Below are 21179 nucleotides of genomic sequence, written 5' to 3'. Positions count from 1 at the left end.
TAAAATATTGGAGTAACTTTTTTATAACCTTCGAATAAAGGTGTATTACCAAGTAACTGAACTAAACTACATATAATGTAAATCTTTAAACCCTGTGATTTACAAAGTACTTCTACAGAGTAATAAACAGACCTGTGGTCTTCATTCGTGGCTATCAGACTGGATACATTGCGCAGTATTCCTCCTCCACTCTCGATAATGGCCAATGTATTGGTCTGACTCCGGTAAGTTAATGTGCCAACTAGGAAAGCCAGGGCTCCGTCCACAGAACATATGTCGGCTTTATTCTCTGTACAGTGGGCTGACAAGTTCCACAGGGCACTCAGGACACTCTTCAGAGTGGATTCCTTAAAAAAGTTATAAGAAAAATGTTGTGTAAGATATTAGGAGACGATCATGAGCTATAAAAAATAATTTCTATGTTGTATTACTTTCAATTGTAAATGGGTTATCAAGGCCCCCTTGTTTAATACATTTTTCTTCAGCATACAAAACATAGACAATACTATGCAGTATAAAAGTGAACATAATGAAATAACAGTATTTAATATTTTTTGCTCAAATTTTTAGTGTATAAAGAAATAAAGAGCTTGCAAGATAGAATTGCTCCGAGACTTAACCTCAAAAGAACACAATGATGACCTATGCTGCATTCAGACCTAATGATTATCATTCAAAAAAGGCAAAGTGACTGATAATCGTTCGGTTTAAATGCGAGCCAACGACCGGTCGACCGAAAATCACGCACTTTTTGTTCGCCCTTCAGTTTCAGCCAGCATAAAAATCATTGTTACATTTAGACACTCCCCGCTCAGTGGTTTACATAGAAATGTGAAACACTGAATAAGATGTAAACAATTCTCAGCGATAAACAGGATGAACGAGTTCCCAGTGACGTTACTTGCATGTTCAAACGAGAATCGGCTCATCTAAAAGGGGATTTAGGTCCTATGCCCACAGCCGTGGCAGACTCCGCCAGCGGAATATCACAGTGGAGTCCGACACGGCGCCCCTCAAAGACCCCATACTCACCTTTCTGATCTGCCACACAAGTCTCGTGAGCCGGTGTGCATGCGCAGTACAGCGCATGACACGCTGGCAGTGGGCAACGACGCATAATCATGCAATACTTCTGCTGTGAGCACAGGGCAAGTATAGCGTGACAGACGGCTTCCATTGACTACAATTAGAGCAAGCTGTGTTTTTTTTCACGCTGCAGAATTCCCCAACGTGAACATTGACTATTAGGTTCAATAGAACCTAATGGCTGCAGGATATGCCGAGGATTTCCGCCGCATAAAACACGGCAGAAATCCGTCCGTGGGTAATAGCCTAGCCCTTAGTATTTTATCAAACAACTCTGTGTAATACTGGAGTCTACCCATTTCTCAGTTGCAGGTGTATGTTCCATATTTACCATGAATAAAATAAAGTACTTTTATTTCTGCAATTACTAACACAAAAGGTTTTTTTTTTTTTTACGAATACTGCCTAAAAGTGAGACAGTGCAAACTTAAACTGAACAGTCTTAAAACATCCCAGATTTATCACAGCAGCTCTGCTGAATCTGTTACATTAAGACAGACTAGTCAAAATCTAGACCAGAATTAGTTTGTCATAAATTGTGTCAAAATTTTGGCATAATTTCCTGCAATTTAGGCCATGTCTCCCTTTTTTTATTTCAAGGAATGCCCCTTTGTCAGATACAGCAAAAACAATGTCTGAAAGGGTCTAAAACACAAAGTGAATACGGCGCCAAGCATATTTGACAGTCTTTTGGCACAATTTGTGCCAGAAAGCTAGCAGAATTTCAAAAGTAAAAAAGCCCCAATGTATTAACTCAGACAAGGAAGGAACTTTGGGACATTTGCAATATTTCGCTTTAAGAACATTTGCCGATACTAAAATATGAAATGGTATTGCTTAATCAATTGTAGCAAGATCTACGGCTCTTACATACAAAAGAGCAGTTTCAGTCAAGATCTGTTTTCAAAATACTTTCAATTAAATATTCTATTTGGATGCAGAATTTATTTAGACTGGGATAATCCCAAAATGAATGCTTTAATGTTCCTTTGTCGTGAGAGCATCTCCAGCATAGGTTAGAAGTCGTAGGGTAAATGATGGCTAATGGCACATGTGACTGCGGCAGCTAAGCGAGCTGTCATATGCCCCTATTGTCAGTGACGTCATCGCTACAGCAGGAAGTAGAGAGCAGTATGGACCAAGTACTGTAGGAACAGGAGCAGAGTGTGATCGGAGGAGGAATAGGACTTTTTTTTATGTTTTACCACTTCTCTGGACAGCTTTCAAAAGTGTATATTGCCTGGTTAACACTTTTAACATGACCTCCATAAAGTAACAGAACAATTAAAGAGGACCTGTCAAGTCCTGTCAGCCAGGCAAGGCATGGATTGGCAGTTGCGGTCCCGGTGTCCGATTTCCCTCTACTTTCTCCCCTTCCCCTGTAAAGGCTCTTCTTAGTTTGGGTGTGACTGTTTCAGGTGGGCAGTCATTCAAGACTGATATCATCCATTGACAGTAAGCAGTAGTGCCGGCCGCCTGGCACATTCACAGCCCTGGGAACTGAGAAGAGAATTTATAGGGGAACAGGAGGTAATGGGAGGGGATAGAGAGAAAATATGGAAGGAGCCAGCAGAGCTGCAACTGAAAAGATATGCACCTACCTGCTGCCATGAAGGAGGACAGATCCTCTTTAAACACATAATCACCATCATTTACTTACCTTCTTAACATCCAGAGCACATTCCGTCAACGCTTTAACACTGCCAACTTCACGCAAAGTCTTTTTACTGTTCACGTCTGCTCTCCAAGAAAGATTCCTGAGCACACTTGCAATGACCTGCAGCACACAATAGATTAAGTGATTAATGTTTTAATGTCTGTGTGTAATTCCTGTAATAAACCTGCAAAACATTTCCGTTGTCAAGCAGACCTCTACCTTTCTTATTATGCTGGGCTATGGCAAACAAGTCACTCTGAATACACATACCAAATAGCAATGTAAATCTACCCTCATGAATGACTATGAATTGTATCTCCAGCTCATGTTAAAGGGATTTTGTCATCATGCAGAAAGCTGCCTGATCCATAGGCAGAATGATCCTCAGACGGGAATGTCTGTTACCCCACTGCGGCGTTTCAGAAAAACACGCTTTGACATTTGACTTGGGGGTGAGCTTTGAGTCATGGGGGCGGTCAATGCTGGCCTCTCCAGCTACTGCATAAAGACTGACAGCTCCTCTACCTGCTTGTGTATAGCGAGAGATCTGTCTCTCTGCATGCTGTTGGCGTGGAAAGGCTGCCATGCCCCACCCCCCACTAAAGGTAATAAAAGTAAAAAAAAAAAAAAAGTTTGCAATATTTATAATAAAAAAAACCAAAACACATATTTGGTATTGCTACATCCATAAAAGTCCAATTTATCAAACTAATCAATGTCAGGGAAAAAAAATCCAAAAAAACAAAAACGCAAGAATTTTGCTTTTTTGGTGACCTAGTCTCTCAAAAAAAAACGCAATAAAAAGCAATTAAAAAGTTATTTATACTCCAAAATGGTAACAATAGAAACTATGGCACGTCCCTCAACTAGGTTGATGGAAAAATTAAAAATTTACGGCTGCCAGAAGATGGCAGCAGGAAATAATTTCATTTTTTTCCCCCATAGATATTTTAGATTTTAAAAGTAGTAGAGCAAAAAAAATTATTTGGCATCGCCATAATTGTATTGACCTACAGAACAAAGTGATCATGTCATTTTTGCAGCGGTATGCACGCCATAGAAACAAAACCCCACTCAAAGACGATGGAATTTAGTTTTTTTCCCCAATTTCACTCCAATTAGAATTTTTTCATTTTTTCAGTACATTATATGGTACATTGAAAAATACAACTTGTCCCGCCAAAGACAAGCCCTCAGACAGGAACGTTGAACAATAATTAAAAGAGTTATGATCTTGTAAAAAAAAAAAAAGGCAAAGAAAAAAATATATATATATATAAGAAAGGGGTCCAGCAGAATACTTCCATTTTCATTGGAGTTACTGCACAGATTGGAGTCCATACATCTCCCAGCAGACTGCTGGCCATGTTGAATAGGCAGAGAACTGAGCAAGCCTTCTCTTCGCTGCCTCCAAAATTTACAACTGCTCAAGGCAGCCATATATTTAATGAAGTTCTATTACAACGCTTGTAAACATACTGTATATGGCTAATATACAGTATATTCCAAACTCCTGCACAATGCTTTTAACCCTTTCCAATCCAATTTGTATCCTGGTTTTCCTAGGGGGCTTACTCTTTTTCTGTCGTTATACAATGGCGCTATATGCTGCCTAAAGCCAGTACTGCATGAAATGACATGTCGGACAGGCTCCGACAGCAGAGAGGCTGGCAATATACAGTAAGAGAACCCCGATGGGCATCTTCCAACATCGGAGCTGTACAGCCTTAAATCATAATGTCTTCAGAGGTCAGACAGTGGACTGGAAAGGGTTAATACATTAACGTTTCAGAGAGGTGAAGAGGTTTGTATGCAGTGCCATCATATAAATATATACAATAAAGCTCATTAGACATGTTACCTGCTGCAAATCTTCACTCTCCGATTTCAGTTGAGCCACAAGGGCGCGCATACAACTTTTCATTGAACACAGAGTAGCCTGCAAAGCAAACAAGTCTATATTACAACTAACTCTGCATCTAATGAGGACAAGCACAAAAATGGTTTGCCAGCAATATGGTTGTATAAAGCTGCAAAAGAGAAGGAAAGTGATAAATACCTTATTGGCTACATCTCCAAATGTCAAGTTGGTCAAAGCCATCCCAGCATACCGCCGCAAAGTAACACTATAGTGGTCATTAATAAGTCCATACATTTCACAGTCAACTTGCAAAAGCTCTGCAATAGCCTGCAATCCTCCTGTAGAGAGAAAACATTAACAATCACAAATCACTGTCCACTCAAAGACTTGTAAATCATTCCTTGTTGTACCGTTATCTTACCAAGTTCATTCATCGCATGCCGATGTTCTTCATCAAATGAGAGCTTCATCAGCACACACACGGCAGGACAAATCTGATGCTCCACAGGGGCAGGCACTGAAACCGAACATGGAAATATGGGGAAATAGTTGGATGACGTACAAAGTAGGGTTAAAGGGGTTCTGTCATTATGAAAAAAATATTCTGTACTGACTTATTCCTCCAGTCAGTCTCCTTACCAGATCTTCCCCTCGCTGATCTTCTGTCTCCTGCAGTCCCGGGAGGTCAGCTCACCTCCAGCTGGCTGATTTCACTGCTTCCTGTGACGTAACGTACATTCACAGACAGACCGTCTCCTTTCTGCACGGCAATGTACGCTACGTCACTAGTTCACAGCCTAACAGAGTGCCGAGCTATTGCAAAGACTGCTCATGCCCACTGTCTCTGCAATAGCTCAGCATTACTTCCTAGGCAGTGAACACTACCTCACAGGAAAGTGATTTTCACTGACCTGCAGGAAGAAAAATGCAAGGAATGCACACTTCACAACAAGCCGGCCGGCTTGTGGTGAGCTGACCCGGGAGGGAATGGAGATCAGCGAGGAGATGCCGCCATAAGGAGTCTACCTATGGAGGAATATGGGAGTATAGATTTTTTTTTTTTTTTAATTACAAAACCCCTTTAAATAATAATTTGTGTAAAAAAATAAATGCAAATGTTCATAAACAGCATTATCACTATGTGACAGGGCAATGGGCTGTTCACAGTAATAAATTGACTACTAGTTTGTTTATTTTAGTCATTTATATCATACATATTCCACAGCGCTTTACGTCATAGGATTTTGTCCCCATTAGGGGTCCCAAATTAAATGTATTTGTATGTTTTTTTCGGTGTGTGAGAGAATATTGGAGTACCTAAAGAAAACCTATAAAAACATGGGGGGAGAACATACAAACTCCATGCAGATGTTGTCCTTGGACTTGAACCCAGGATCCCTAAGCTGCAAGGTAATAGTGCTAACTACTGAGCCAACATGCTTCCCCCGGGCTGCCATTTGTGATTTTGTCAATAGTTGAAGTGTATTCCAGAAACCTACTCTACCACTAATGAGGGGCCAAAAAATCCTGAAACAGCTGTCTGTGTATGGCAAAATCTGCCATCAATCTGCCATATTACCAAGTGTACAAACACAATAAATTCTTTCATACTTGGATTTTTGTCCTGGTCCATTCCCTGTTCATGTGCCTCTTGCCATTCCCAACATGTTTCACAGTAGGCTCGGATTTGTTCAAGGAGATGCAGGACTCGTATTTCTCGTCTCCCCCTCTTGTCATCCGGTTGAGAGTGGATGATATTATGCAGTGCGGCGCTCGCTCTAGCGCGGGCTTCCTTACTTCCACGGGAGTTTCCCAGCAGCACTGAATCTTTATCATTTCCATGTAGTAACTGGATAAGCAGAGGAAGACATCCAGACTGACGCATGGCAATACAACTATCTTGGGAGCTTGACATGGCTAGTAGAGTGCGAGACATGTCATCCTTGTCATGAGTACCCAGCATTGACAGAAGAGAATATACCATTTCCACCTATAAAAAGATTGATATATAAATTAACATGAAACCAAAGTGTCAAACATTAAAAGACAAGGCGAGTAACAGCCGTTTTATAGTCGTGGTACTATACTCGTCTTTTATCATTTTATAAAAATACTTCTAAATATAAAATAAAACTTAGGCCAATATACAGTTAATGCCATAATTCACACAGGTCATTAGTTTGACCATTGCTACAAGCCTTCAGTTACTCACATGCCTAACAAATACTACCCGGTTTCCCCCCAAAATAAGACCTACCCTGAAAATAAGCCCTATGGCGATTTTTAGGGAGGCTTGAACTATAAGCCCTACCCTGAAAATAATCCCTATCTCCATTACATAAAAAAAAAGGAATGCATTATCTAGCAGGCTCAGTCCAGGTCCCTACCGCTGCTCCGGAGCTCTAATTCACTTCTTGCAGTCGTCGGCCGCCCCCAGAAGATCGCTTCCTGGTTACAGGATTCATAAATCCTAACTCCAGGAAGCGATAGCTCTGATTGGCTGAGCAGCACTCGAGAACCAACTAATGCAGTGCTCGATGTACCCAATCTGATTGGTTTAACGAGCGCTGCATTGACTGGCTGAGTAGCGGTCGAAGAACCAATCACAGCCATCGTATTGTGGAGGCAGGATTTATAAATTGGCCAATCAATGCTGCAGCTCAGCGCGTTGGAGCGCTGGAGAGCAGCGGGAGGGATCTGGCGGAGTCTGCTAGGTAAGTATAATAAGACAATCCCCTAAAATAAGACTTATCGCCTCTTTTGGGGTGAAAAATTTATATAAGACATGGTCTTATTTTCGGGGAAACACGGTATGTCAACGATCACTACCAGATTGGTGTCTCTAATGGTCCGTTCAGATGAGCCAACTCTCATTTCAACAACTGAGTGATGTCACCACTAACTCGTTTAGACAGGTAAATGCATTGTGGCTTGTTCAAATGAGAATCGTTCAGTCCCTTTATAAGCAAATACAGCGACTGAACGATTACTGTCGAAACCAAACATGCCAAGAATGATTTTTATGCCTACATAAAATGAACAACGAGCAAAAAGCGAACGATCATCATTCGCTTTCGCTTGTTTGAATGAATGATTTTTTGAACAATAATTGCTTCTTCTAAAAGCACCCTTACAGCAGAGCTCTGCAGCAGCCTGAGGCCTTGACTGCTTTGCTGTCAATTCCCCTCCCCCCCAAAGACTATGTAACCTGTAGGTTTCCCCTCCCCCCCAAAGACTATGTAACCTGTAGGTTTCCCCTCCCCCCCAAAGACTATGTAACCTGTAGGTTTCGTCTCCCCCCCCAAAGGTGTCCTATTGTTGGATATTATGTATTCTGCATGCTAAAATAACAGAGACTTGACAGAACCGAACCTGACTGAAGCCAACTAAGGGCAGAAGAAACCCACTAACACTAATGGAGGTATTAACAGAAGAGAGTGTCTGGGTTTTCTGTAGAAGTGATGGAAAATAAAACTGTACTTATAGTTGTAAAATTTTATGTCAAAGAAATTGACACACAGAATTTAGTATCGGAAACATTGGAAAAAGTAGTCCCATTGTCCGTTTACCTTGGTACCAAGGTGACTAGTCAGTCTTCGTGGAACGGAGTAGGTGCTGTTTGAGCTCATAACACTGGCAGTCTCATGATCCCCACGAGTCGTGGTGCCCTGTATAAATGGGAAAACGACATCATGTGAATCAAATGCACTTTAGAACAATTTAAATTGACCAGACTTTTCAGAATAAGCTGCCATATGTATACATGAGGAATAACAATGCATCTGGCCATTATATGACTTGCATCCTGCATTTTTTTTTCAGTTTTCTCTTCTGCAGGCTGCATTTGTAATTCTCAGTTCTCTCTGAGCTGTTAATAGCGGGTTTAAAGTAATCTATAACTATCACCTTTTCCATCATATTATGCTTCCATGGTTCTGCTGCTAATCTGTGCTACTGTCGGCGGGCTTTGAATGATATCAGTCTGCTTCTTCCCCCCTGGCAGCTGACAATATAGAGCCCATCTTACAGCCCTGCAAGGGGAATCTTTTCTGCCGTCATGCCACTGCAGAGGTTCTGCTCCTTCCCCAACAAGCAGGTAGAAAGCCATTTTAATTGGCTGCTCTGCAGTGACTGAGGATTTCTTTACAGAGACCTGTCTGCAGGAGAACGACTGAGCATGTGTGTCCACCAATAACCAGCTCATCAGGTGGACGTCCACATTACACCTAGTGACATTATACGGTATAAGTAAAAGTCACAACTCTTCACTAGATCATTCTTTTATCAGCATTTAAACTGCAAACATTGTTTATGTTTATATCTAAAACAAACAATACGATATTTTTATCGACCGCGTTTTGACTTATTTTCATGAGACGAGATGAGATGTTGATCACTTAATGGATGATTGATAAACTAATTTCTAGAAAATAAATTCAATTTTCATAAAGTCTTGAAAAGTAATCCACGATGAAGGTAACATTTAAGCTTCTTCGTATTGTTTTATCGCCAATTCGAGTGGTATTAGTACGGCATCAGCACAAGCAGCATAGCAGAGAGGGCACTCCTTTTGTTCCTTTTCACAAGTCACAACAACATAAAATATTCACTGGTCCAGAAACACAGAGGCATACGGGCTCAGTCTCAGGGGTATGAAGGGATTACAGCTCGATCCATTAAGTCATGCAGTGATTAACCTTCTCCACCCCTGCTGCATTCACGGACCAGAAGATTCCCCAGATGTCCCATGAAAAGCGCTATGCTCCAGCCACTAGCCATCTGGCTTGGAAACACTATTGAATTACAAAGTGTAAATGATAACAGCAGTAATACACAAAATGTATCTCAAAATGATAGGCAAACAAGTGGAGCTGCACCAGAACACTTCCTGTAAGGCGGTCTATGAATACTCAGACAGTGTATCTTCTAAATATGCAACAATCCATCTTAAAAATGTCTAGACATCCCAAGTCCATCGTCGCTAATAGCTTCCTACTTATGAGAGGCAACAGAGCTCCCACTGAGTTTATGGGACCAATGGTCAACCCTTCTCTCGGAGGGAAGGGCCAAAGATTATACACACCAACAGCAGAATTCACAGCTTCTAGTGGGGCTTCATCAAAATGATAAAGTATTCGCAAGTGGAGGTGGTAGATGTATGGACAAGCATATTACACAACATATGTACCAGTAAGAGTTTAAGGGGCTATCAAAGTTGTTTAATTTGGTGGTTAACAGGTCTGCCATGGTAAAAAATAAAACTTCTACTCACCTCTACCGCGGCAGCTCCAATGCTTTACAGGCTGCAGCAGGCTGTGTACAGGAAGTCACAGGCTGCTGCAGCTAACGATCGAGTTCGGTGATCGATCCCTGAGCTCCATCATTGGCTGCAGTTGCCTGCGGTGTCCCGTACTCTGGCTGCTGCAGCCTGTGAACACAATGTCACAGCAGAGACCCCGAGTTGCTGACAGGGAGCTTGCCGGGAGAGGCACTAGCTTTTTCTTATTTTTTACTATGGAGGACCCACCAAAATAAATAACTTGGACAACCCATTTAATAGGCCTTAAGTATAAATAGTACAAGTTTCTATAACTTTTTTTTTTGCTTCTTATGGCTTCTTCAGACAATGTTCAACGTATTTGCGCAGTGAAAGTGGTTGATTTACCAACGAATCGGTGCATTGTACTGCTATTTTTTTGTGCATGCAGTGCCTGTTCATATGTGATTGCTACACCCTCTCCCCAGATTTAAAAGACTATTTAGCCTAACGAGGTGCAAGTGTTTTCTATTTTTCACAGAATTGCGCATCTGTGTACCTCGCACAGACTTCTATGGGGACCGTTTGCTGTGCAAATACGCATAAAGAAAGAGCAGGTCCTATTTTTTTTTTGCACGTACATGACATGCGCGCAAAAAATAGTTATTGAGAACAAACCCATTGACATCAATGGGCTCTATTCTCTGCGTATTGCAGGCGCAATGTAAAGCGCAAATACGTCTGCCTGAAGAAGCCCTTAGTCATTCTCTGTCTCTGTAACCCTTTTCATTCATACATAATTGCCACAACAAGTTTTAAATCAGGAGGGAATTCTCAGGAATGTCCCCAAGCGCCATTTTTGCAGCTTTTTTTTGTAAAAAAAAACAAAAAAACAAACACAAAAATGTAGGCCAGGTTATTCAGCTGAGAGAACCTGATGGAGATAAAAGATCATACAAATAACAGATAGTCGACCAAAAAGCATCATTTACCAATTTTACATCCATAAGAACTAGGGCAGGGCGATTGGGCTGAAAAGGAAAAACTCAATTTTTTTTTTTTCAATCTCTTCTCAATTTTTTTATTTTCTTATAGCTTTTCTTGCTGAACAAGCTAAAAATACCAAGACACCTTTTTTTAAAATTACATAAGGGAATCACATACACAGCAATTCCTTAATATATACTGATCAGACCTAAACGAGACAATACTGATAACCAGAGGTGATGAGTTTACCATTCCCTTATGTAATCAATGAGGATAGATTTAAGTTCTATACACATGAAGGATGGGATTCCACCGCCCTACTCATCACAGCCTGCATATACTATCCAGTCATCCCGGACTCACTCCCCAATGTCCTATGCACCCCACTTCCCCACAGCCTGATATTAGCCCCACCCTCAGGAGGCGGAGCTAACCTGAATTCTGGCAGCAGTTAGACCACACTCACACAAGTGTATGCAAAAACGCTGCGTTACTGTGTGCAAAGCTGTTTTTTTGTGCATTTGCCTGCATTTTTACTGCATATTTTGGCGCAGTAACAACACAGGCAAGCAAGCTGATGTCATCACAATTTTTCCCCCCTCCTATTGGCATAGTAATGTGTTTAAAAAAACAAAAACGCCGTATTACACGTACAATTGCGTAATTACTGTGTTTTTTACGCACCCCATTCATTTCAATGGGCGATTTAGTGCGTATTTCATGTACTAAAACATCGAAAATAGGACAGGCTGCGTGCAATTTTGAGTGTAAGAAGCGGCGCAAAAACGCTAGTGCGAGAGGCCCCAATGAAATAAATGGAGGTTTAGTGCTGCGTAGTTTGCTCAGCAAAACAACGCTTGTGCGAGAGTGGCTTTAGAAAATGATGATTAATCAAAATAATTTACTTAATTGCGCATCTATATTATAGCACTACAGGAGAATGGTGTAGCAAACACCGCAGCCTATAATAACCTTTCACCGTGTCACCAGCAGCAAATATCCTACAGTGGGCATTAAAGTGGCATCGCACTGTATTTACATGGTTGTTCAAGTGACCTTTCTAGGAATGAAATGTGTTTTGTGTCACTACTTTGGAAATAGATTACACCTATCAAATGCTGTTGAAGTGCAGCTACTCAGGAATACCACGTCAATTTCATAATTACACCATTTAAACGATAATAAAAATTACTCCAACACCCCCCCCCCTCCTCAGGTGGACATTAACACATTCAATCCCATTACAAAAAAAAAAAAAAATTCTGTTGAATTTTAATCACCTCCAGATCATAATAAAGATAGCCAATTTATGCTATATTTCAGGATATATATTTGTAGCGATTCCTCTTCCCATCGACTACTACAATATGGGGTCTAGATCTTGCGATCCAGAGAATATTTCCAGGACACTCGGGGTATAAAGCTACACGTCTCATCAGACCAGTCTCCGACTGCAGCACCATTCCTTCCTTAATCTAGACAATTAGTCGTACTGTTAATCGTCATTCAAAGTTGTAAGGGGAATAAAACTAATGCCTGCAGTGTGTCTGAACAAAGACAATTATCAGCGGCTGGGCTGTCATACAGAGGACGCCCGCTCCGAGCACCAGAGAACTGACAGCGCAGCGTTTTCAACTCAAACACAAAAAGATGCTGGTGGCAGCTTGTCAAGCTAATTCTTCATCTCATTTCGCCCATCGCTTGCAAACCGCCGAACGCTCCACGGCTCGGTCAGATAGGCAGACATGCAGCTAGAAAATAGGAACCTGGCATCCTTAAAAACATATTGACATCATGCAGTAAAGACGGGTAACCCACATATTCCCTCACCTGGCCAGCCGTGCTGCTAGTGGCGATGTCCGAGGTCCCTGGTCCGTCGAGAGGCTTCTCTGCATCCCTGCTAGCAGCTTCATGCTTGTTCTGCGTCGGCCTCTGTTAATGCAAGAGCGGATAGGAGTTACACGGAGGAGGATGCAACAAAGCCATCTTCGCAGACTCTCCCAACTGTCAAGGTACCAGGTCAATGCTTGTCATAAATCTCCTGGACTAAAGCGCTGTAACATCCTAGAGAGGGAAGACCAAGGATTAGCAGCCCCGACTGTGTGCTTAGGCGTGATGCTGTGATAACAAGGCCGTGTGCCGGCTGGGGATTACAGCCCCGCTAGACAAAGGATGTGCTGTGAGACATGGGAAACCATCCTCCACCAGCTGAGCTCTCGCACAAGCACAGGGGTATGGAGCGAGCGCTGACGGCTCTGTCTTTGCTGCAGCGTCACATGATCTCATGCATCTTTCAAGGCCACAACTGTTCATTCAAGGAAGCGGGCTAGGTAATTGTGCGCTACATACTCCAGAAGACGGCCAAATTCAATCACAGGACATGCCTGGCTAATTTTATTTAAAAACTATTAGTAAATACAATTTAAAGCAGCATCAGACTGGATGGCGACCAGCGGTTTTGCTGAAAAGTCTCATTACCTTTAGATAGAATGAATGAATGAATGAATGAAGGCTACTCAATAATCTTCATTATTTAATATCCACATCATTGATGGGCATTACAGCACCGTAAATAATAGCAGCGTTGACTTATTGACAACCGTCACCAAGACCTTAAAGGAGATGTCCCGAGGCAGCAAGTGGGGTTATACACTTCTGTATGGCCATAATAATGCACTTTGTAATATACATTGTGCATTAATTATGAGCCATACAGAAGTTATAAAAAGTTTTTTACTTACCTGCTCCGTTGCTAGCGTCCTGGTCTCCATGGTGCCGACTAATTTTTGGCCTCCGATGGCCAAATTAGCCGCGCTTGCGCAGTCCGGGTCTTCTGCTGTTCTCTATGGGGCTCCGTGTAGCTCCGTGTAGCTCCGCCCCGTCACGTGCCGATTCCAGCCAATCAGGAGGCTGGAATCGGCAGTGGACCGCACAGAAGAGCTGCGGTCCACGGAGGAAGAGGCCATCTTCAGCGGTGAGTAGAGAAGTCACCGGAGCGCCGGGATTCAGGTAAGCGCTGTGCGGGTGGTTTTTTTAACCCCTGCATCGGGGTTGTCTCGCGCCGAACGGGGGGGGGGGTTTAAAAAAAAAAAAACCCGTTTCGGCGCGGGACATCTCCTTTAAATAGGATTTTTAGGCAGCGATTTCTTGATGTCTGCCCTTCTGCAAAAGATTGTTGTGATAATTGCCAAGTATAAAGGATCGGCCTGCCGGAATATGTTGGATCTGGATATATTGGGAGAGAGGTCAGAAGGAAACCTCATTATGGGGAATAGCAGGGCCGGATTCTGTCAGCAGGAGAGCAATTTGCCCATCCTAGCAAAATCTCTACATGCTAATGAAGGGTGCGGAAAAGAAAAAACTCTGGCTAATGATCAGATGTCCATGTGAAGGCCGAAAAAATGTTTTTGAAGCCCAGCCATATCAATAAGAGACAAAGGCAGGATATATATAATTATTCCCTTATTTACAGCGCTGCACAGAATGTGTTCTCTCACATCGCTTCTCCCATCAATCAGAAGCATTAGCTGACCGCTTTTCTTCTCTTCTGACCTACTATTGTCCTCTCCGATAGCCCTCAGACACATGACGACTGCTGCGGAGCTGCGATCATTCTTCAGTCCTCTCTACCTTACATTTAACACGCTTTCAAACTGCATCAATTAGTGAAAACCTCTCTGTGAAACCATAGATTCACCTTATTGTAATCCAATCGTCTTGTTACATAATCCACAATTTCTCTCCCTGGTCCATATTTAGAGCTCAGGCTACTATAAGTATAAGACATGACTATATATAAACCCTAATGACTTACATGACAGCGCCACACACAGAGCACATAATAAAGCCTTTAATGCACAATGGAATATCATATTGTGCTGAAATAATACTGCAGTGCGTAACACCACTATCTAAAGACCCCCCCAAAAAATGCCATGGGGCATGTCAAAAAGCACCCAAAAAACAATACTTTTGCTAAAATACCACCAAGCAGCATAAAAATGTTAAAGCCATACAGTACTCAAGCAGTACAATCATGCATTGCTCTTTAACAGCATATGAAATGTAAAGGCAGTCTTTCACCCTCATTCACCATAGGAAACGTTTGGAACCTCCATAGGAGCAATAGTCCTTCAGTGAATGGAGGTGGAGCAAGCTGGGTCTTATGTAAACTCAGTAGCAGCTGGGCATGTTTATGCAAGAGATTATCCTGCCAGAATCCATTGTCTTCTTGCATACACAATGAGTACATTGTCCTCTCCCAGCATGAGTAAAAACACTGCACTCATTGTGTATGCAAGGCGAACAACTCCATCCTTCAGGTCGCTGAAAAGACTGAACGAACGGCATTTAAATGGAATGAATTCTCAGCGGTTTAACGGTGGATTTTATGCCGGCTGAAGACCACTGAATGAATAGTGCATGACTGCCCGCATTTACACGTAACAATTAGCGCTCAGTTTCTGCCGTTTAAACGAATTTTGAGCGATAATAGTTGCATGTAAAAGGGCTTTAACACTTAGATATACGTGGATACATATGTACAAATCACTATACACAGGAAAGCCCAGATGCACACTTTTTGTGGGGAAGGAGTCAAAAGAGATGACAGTTGGCATTTTGATACAACAAATGACACCAGAGAGAAGCGCTGCTGCTTTACTAGTCAGCAGCACATATAGAGCCCGGGTGTACCGCTGAAGGGGTCTCACAGGCTGTTATACAAAGTACAGGGTCAGCATTGCAACAGTCCACCCTGCGAACCCACAAAACTGCCAGTGCTCTGTGACAGAAAGGTCTCTAATCTAACTGAACCCAATAACTTATCCTCCCATTAGCTCACATGGATTGGACCCCAAATATCGCACCGCAATGCCGGATTTAACAACAAAACCATCAAGTATATATATTTATACACAGTGATATGTTGACCTTACAGTCCAGATCTTTAATATTCCTGAAATTTTCTGATTAAGATTTAGACTACTTAAAGTTATTGGCTGCAACTCTTTATATGTTCCGACAATCCCAGTCAATGATTGAAATTAGTTAAGAATTGGTGAACTTTACACATTACTGCAAACAGGAGGAGGAACAGCAGTATTACAGATAAGTGTTGTATATAATGCAAACATAACTGAGCCTGTGGGGCTGAAGGAACCCTTCATAGAGAGAAGCGGCGGAGCTACAAGGGATCTCTTAGAGATTTCCCTATACTTGGAGAGATAAGGGGCGGGGCTAGAGGGCTTTCCCGAGAGTGGGGTTCTCAGCGATTTCACTCTAGCCAAGAGAGGGGGCTGGGCTAGATGAATCCACCCTCTAGCCCCGCCACTATGAGAACCCCCTCTAGCCCCACCCCCTATATCTCCAAATATGGAGAAATCGCTAGGAGCTCCCCTGTAGATCTGCCTCTCTCTCCCCTCGCTATCAGGGATTCCTTCAGCCTGTTTCCATGTGAAATTGCCTTGCATCCAGGGGGTTTTAGGAAGGATTGTGAGGGCAATATCGGGACGTGAACCCCAGCCCCATATCGCTCTCACCAGCGTGCAGGAGCCCTTATTTGGAGTTATTTATTTGTGGTTATGTCAACTCATCGTTATCTTTTCACTTCTACATTATGCTATATCATCTTCTTACCCTAGAGGTTAAATGCATTGTGTTGAGGGGGTATACCGGAGGCTTATATTGTTAAGCAATGTTACATTTAAAAACACATCTAGTCTATTTGTGGGTTTCTGTCTCCATTGCTTTGCACAGGTGAGTAAATAGGGGCAGGGTTACTCAATCAGGGTGTGATGAACTACATTTGTGGAACTTCCTGTGTCCTTTCCAAAAAAAAGGAGGAGCAGAAATTTTAAAAGAGGAGTGCCATATAAAGCAAACATAAGTGAGCATGTGAATTGTATTCTAATGGCCCTCTTACATGGGACGACTGTTGGCTAAACGACTGCGCTGAGGTCATTGCGAAGGTCGTCAGCGCTCACGCAGAGCGTTTAGACAGACAGACTTCGGCACTGGATCGCTGGCTTCTCGCTCAGTGCTTCACCTTTTATGTGAAGAATTGAGCGGGGAGCATTTACATGGCACGAGAAGCTAGCGATAGTGAGCAATTTTTTTGCATTTACGCTGCCCGATTTCTTTTGAATGAATTTTGAGCAATAATCGTCCTGTGTAAAGGGTCCATAAGTGTACGGTATTCTAAAGTGTGTTGCTACTTAAGTGTATGACTTGGGATTTCTGTCTTTGGAAGAGTCACTTGAATTTATTTACTGCCTATCTATTTCAATTTTTGCATATATTACTTATCTAATCCAATCTGTACAATCCCCATTTAGAATGTGCTCAATGTGACAATACCGGAGATGTAAATCTTGTGCCATGTATGCAGTCCTTGAACAGCCGTTGCATACTGCTGTACGAAATGTGAGCGTGTTGTGCATTTGGAAGCCCAGATCCTGGATCTGAATGAGCAGTTTGCAACACAGATTAATTGGCACCACGGAAAGGAGTTTGCTGCTCACTCAGCAGGCACTCGCTGGGGTAGATGTGGGGGTGGAGGGTAGCATGGGAGTGCAGAATTATCAGGCAGCTAGCTGGATGACAGATGGGGTAGAGGGAACAGTGCCAAAGGAGCTAGTCCTGAACTGGCACACCCCAATAAGTTTGCAAAGTTGGCAAATGAGGGGGATGCCATTACAGGGTCAGCACCGCTGCAAAACAACATGCCCTCTGACCATCGGGGGGATGTCTGCTTCAGTAAGAAGGGGGAGGGGAGCGCAGGGCAGGCTAGACAGGTCCTGGTAGTGGGGAACTAAATTATAAGGGGAACAGACAGGGAAATCTGCCCCAAAGACCGGGATCGTCAAATAATATGTTATCCTCTTTGCGCTTAAGTTCGACACATCGCGGTTACGTTAGACAGATTACTGGGAAGGGCTGGTGAGGATCAAGCGGTCATGGTTCACATTAGCATCATTTCAGGGAACTATGATATAAGCGGAGGTCAAGGACCTCCAAAGTAGTATTATCTGAAATACTACTTGTACCACATACTACACCAGAAAAACAGCAGGAGATTAGGGAGGTAAACAAGTGGCTTAACAGTTAGTGTAGGAGGGAGGCGTTTAGGTGTTGACTTTGCTGTTGGCCACAGGTTCTCCCGTAAGGATGGGCTGCATCTCAATGGGGAGGGTAAAGCTGTGCTGGGGGAGAATAGTGCTGGAAGTTTGGAGGAGTGTTTAAACTCAGGACTGGGGAGAAGGGTGAGGGTGGCAACCAGAGACATAAAACCACGGTATAGCGGAATAGCTGAGACCTGGTTGCATTAAAGCTGTGACTGGGCGGTGAACCTACAGGGTCACAGTCTGTTTAGATGGAAAGGGGGTGGTATTTGTCTTTATGTAAAATCCTGTTTAAAGCCCACACTATGCAGCACTAAAAACAGATAAGGAAAAAATATATGGTGTAAAAAGCATAAAAGTAGCAAAGATGGAGACAGAGAGACTTATTGCCAAGGAAAACAAAACTAACCCTAAACTGTTCTTTAATTATATAAATAGTAAAGAGATTAATGAAAATGTTGGCCCCCTTTATAAATAATGTAGGAACATTTGTAAAGGCTGATGAGGAGAAAACACATCTATTAAAGGGGTTGTCCCGCGAAAGCAAGTGGGGGTATAAACTTCTGTATGGCCATATTAATGCACTTTGTAATGTACATTGTGCATTAATTATGAGCCATACAGAAGTTATCAGAAGTTATTCACTTACCTGTTCCGTTGCTAGCGTCCTCGTCTCCATGGTGCCGTCTAATTTTCAGCGTCTAATCGCCGGATTAGACGCACTTGCGCAGTCCGGTCTTCTTTTCTGAATGGGGCCGCTCGTGCCGGAGAGCGGCTCCTGGTAGCTCCGCCCCGTCACGTGCCGATTCCAGCCAATCAGGAGGCTGGAATCGGCAATGGACCGCACAGAAGCCCTGCGGTCCACCGAGGGAGAAGATCCCGGCGGCCATCTTTACCAGGTAAGTAAGAAGTCACCGGAGCGTGGGGATTCAGGTAAGCACTGTCCGGTTTTCTTTTTTAACCCCTGCATCGGGTTTGTCTCGCGCCGAACGGGGGGGGCTGTTGAAAAAAAAAAAAAACCCGTTTCGGCGCGGGACAACCCCTTTAAATAGTTTTTGTCTCCATGGGAATTCATAGAGAAAAATGAAATGTCAGGTGAGATGCAGAATGATAAAGTAAACTCTGCACTAAATGTCACCAGTCTAACCCAGGAAAGGCCACGACCCCGTTTGAATTGCGGAATCCATAATAGTTTCCCGCGCAAAAGATCCTGGCATTCTGCACCAATTCAAACCAATGGAGGATCCACATGTTCGCTCACAAACCAATGGAGGAACAAAAAAATAAAGTCAAAAATTGCAGAATGCTCAATTTTGAGGCCATTGGAAGCCGTCCAACCCAAGGCTCTTCCATAATTGACATTGAGGAAAGGTTGCAGGACCCGCGTGATAGTCTAGCGATGGTGCAGGAAAATATGTACTGCGCATGTCCGACGTTCATGTGCAGGCGGCCTTAAAAAGATTAAAATGGACAAGTCACTGGGTCCCGATGGCATACACCCCTGGGTTCTGTGATGTTATAGACGGATCATTGTTTCTTACATTTAAGGACTCAATAGTGACGGGGTCTATTCCACTGAATTGGAGCATAGCCAAGGTGGTACCAATTACATTAAAAGTACATTAAAAGTACTTGGGGATTTTAGTTAACTGTAAGCTTAACTGGAGCAATCAGTGTCAGGCAGCTGCTGTCAATGCAAATAGGATCATGGGGTGCATCATGAGAACATTGTTCTTCCTCTTTACAAGCCACTGATCAGTGGGTAAAAAGGCGGGCAACTTAAGTAATAAAAAGAATGGGTGGACTACAATACCCAGAGAGGTTATCAAAATTGGGCCTATTTAGTTTACAAAATAAGACGGCTGAGGGGCGACCTAAATAGACTGTACCGGATAGACATATGTCTGTTTTCACCCTGGGTCGGGAAGGGTACCATTGCTCCTTAGGGAGAACTCCAAAAAAGGTGAGTGAGGAGACTTATAAGGCCATCCATGCTCCTCTGGGTAATATGCAAATAAGAATCCTGCTCTACAGACCTGTATAAAAGGTCAAACATTGATATGAAGGAATGCTGCTATCCAAGGCGTCAAGAGGTATAGTTACTCACCTGCTTGGTGCTCTTGATGTTACCCCTTCCGACCCACACCATGGGCCACTCACTAGCCAAGCCAGGATCCTACTGCACACTGATGAGGGGCAAAAATCCTGAAACAGCTGTCTGTGTATGGATCCCGGCTTGGTTTTCAATTCAAAATCATTGCTCGACAGACCTGCATAAAGGGTCGGACATTGATTTGAAGGAATACTGTCATCCACTAGGTGGCGCTACAGAGGTATTGTTCCATCTTCCTTATTTGTTTTCAGCCTAACGTACTATGTTACTGAAACATGTAACAATTCCCTAGCTCATCTTCCCTCGTAAAGGGTTCTTCTCTCCCAAGCCTTGCAGCTCCCCTTCTGTTGACCAATGCCTTTAGTCTCCAAGAGGTGGCTGGGTATTCTAGAAACAGCCCAGCACCCTGTGCTACATCTAATCGTTTACTGCCATAGAAGTGGATGGAATGTTCTTAAAATAAAAGCAGTGGCACAGAGGTAGGAATACCATTTTAAATTTGTTATAGCCGAAAAGGTTTTAGATCTAGTGAACTGTACCAGTATAAAAGGTCATGGGTATAAAGCAACGTCCCCATGTTAATCGTGCACCTAAATGCTGACACAATCCACTTGCAAATTAATGTGAAAACAGGTTTTTTTTTTGCTGCAAATTTTAACATCCATAGTGTGTTCCCTATAGCCACAGATTCTGCACAGGACATTCACGGATTACCTATACTGAAATACAATGGGGACAATTTGCATGTAGATCTGATGGTCAATTTTCAAAAAAGCTCATCATGGATCTGGTCATGGCAAATCCATGCGGTATGAACATGGCCTGAGGCACAATGAGTTGCACACATTGGTTGCTTAGATGTTAGATTTTCAGTATTTATGTAGAGTTTTGGAATACCATTTGTCATAACTCTGGTGCACTAGAGCAACATTAGAGCACATTGGCTACTTCGTGCCACGAGCCGTTTCCGCGTCTTTACTCTGAAACGTCTAAGAAGAAACAAGCGCTCCCCAAGGCTGCTCGATTTGGTACGTGATTTAATAAAGCTCTCATTATACATCCAAATTTAGAAACAGAATTATCATTATTCAAAATGT

The 21179-nt window shown here is 42.8% G+C and overlaps 1 protein-coding gene across 7 annotated transcripts in view; it reads right to left on the bottom strand.

Moving 5' to 3' along the window:
• APC (APC regulator of WNT signaling pathway) overlaps positions 1-21179 on the bottom strand; it is a 108041-nt gene that overhangs the window by 8860 nt on the left and 78002 nt on the right. For 6 of the 7 annotated variants that reach the window (XM_066603056.1, XM_066603062.1, XM_066603060.1 and 3 more), the window contains 8 exons: positions 12679-12780; positions 8174-8272; positions 6216-6594; positions 5026-5121; positions 4803-4942; positions 4605-4682; positions 2747-2863; positions 133-347 (listed from right to left, as the gene is read on the bottom strand). In XM_066603056.1, the coding sequence (XP_066459153.1) occupies positions 133-347; positions 2747-2863; positions 4605-4682; positions 4803-4942; positions 5026-5121; positions 6216-6594; positions 8174-8272; positions 12679-12780 (1226 nt within the window). Of the gene's footprint in view, positions 1-132; positions 348-2746; positions 2864-4604; positions 4683-4802; positions 4943-5025; positions 5122-6215; positions 6595-8173; positions 8273-12678; positions 12781-12864; positions 12958-21179 lie in introns of those variants that run through there. The other variant, XM_066603064.1, reaches the window with a different exon arrangement.

This window comes from Eleutherodactylus coqui, chromosome 5, assembly GCF_035609145.1.
Source record: "Eleutherodactylus coqui strain aEleCoq1 chromosome 5, aEleCoq1.hap1, whole genome shotgun sequence".
In the NCBI taxonomy this organism is placed as follows: domain Eukaryota; kingdom Metazoa; phylum Chordata; class Amphibia; order Anura; family Eleutherodactylidae; genus Eleutherodactylus; species Eleutherodactylus coqui.
The sequence above is the reverse complement of the archived record's forward strand: the minus strand, read 5'-3'. Positions and strand labels throughout refer to the sequence as shown.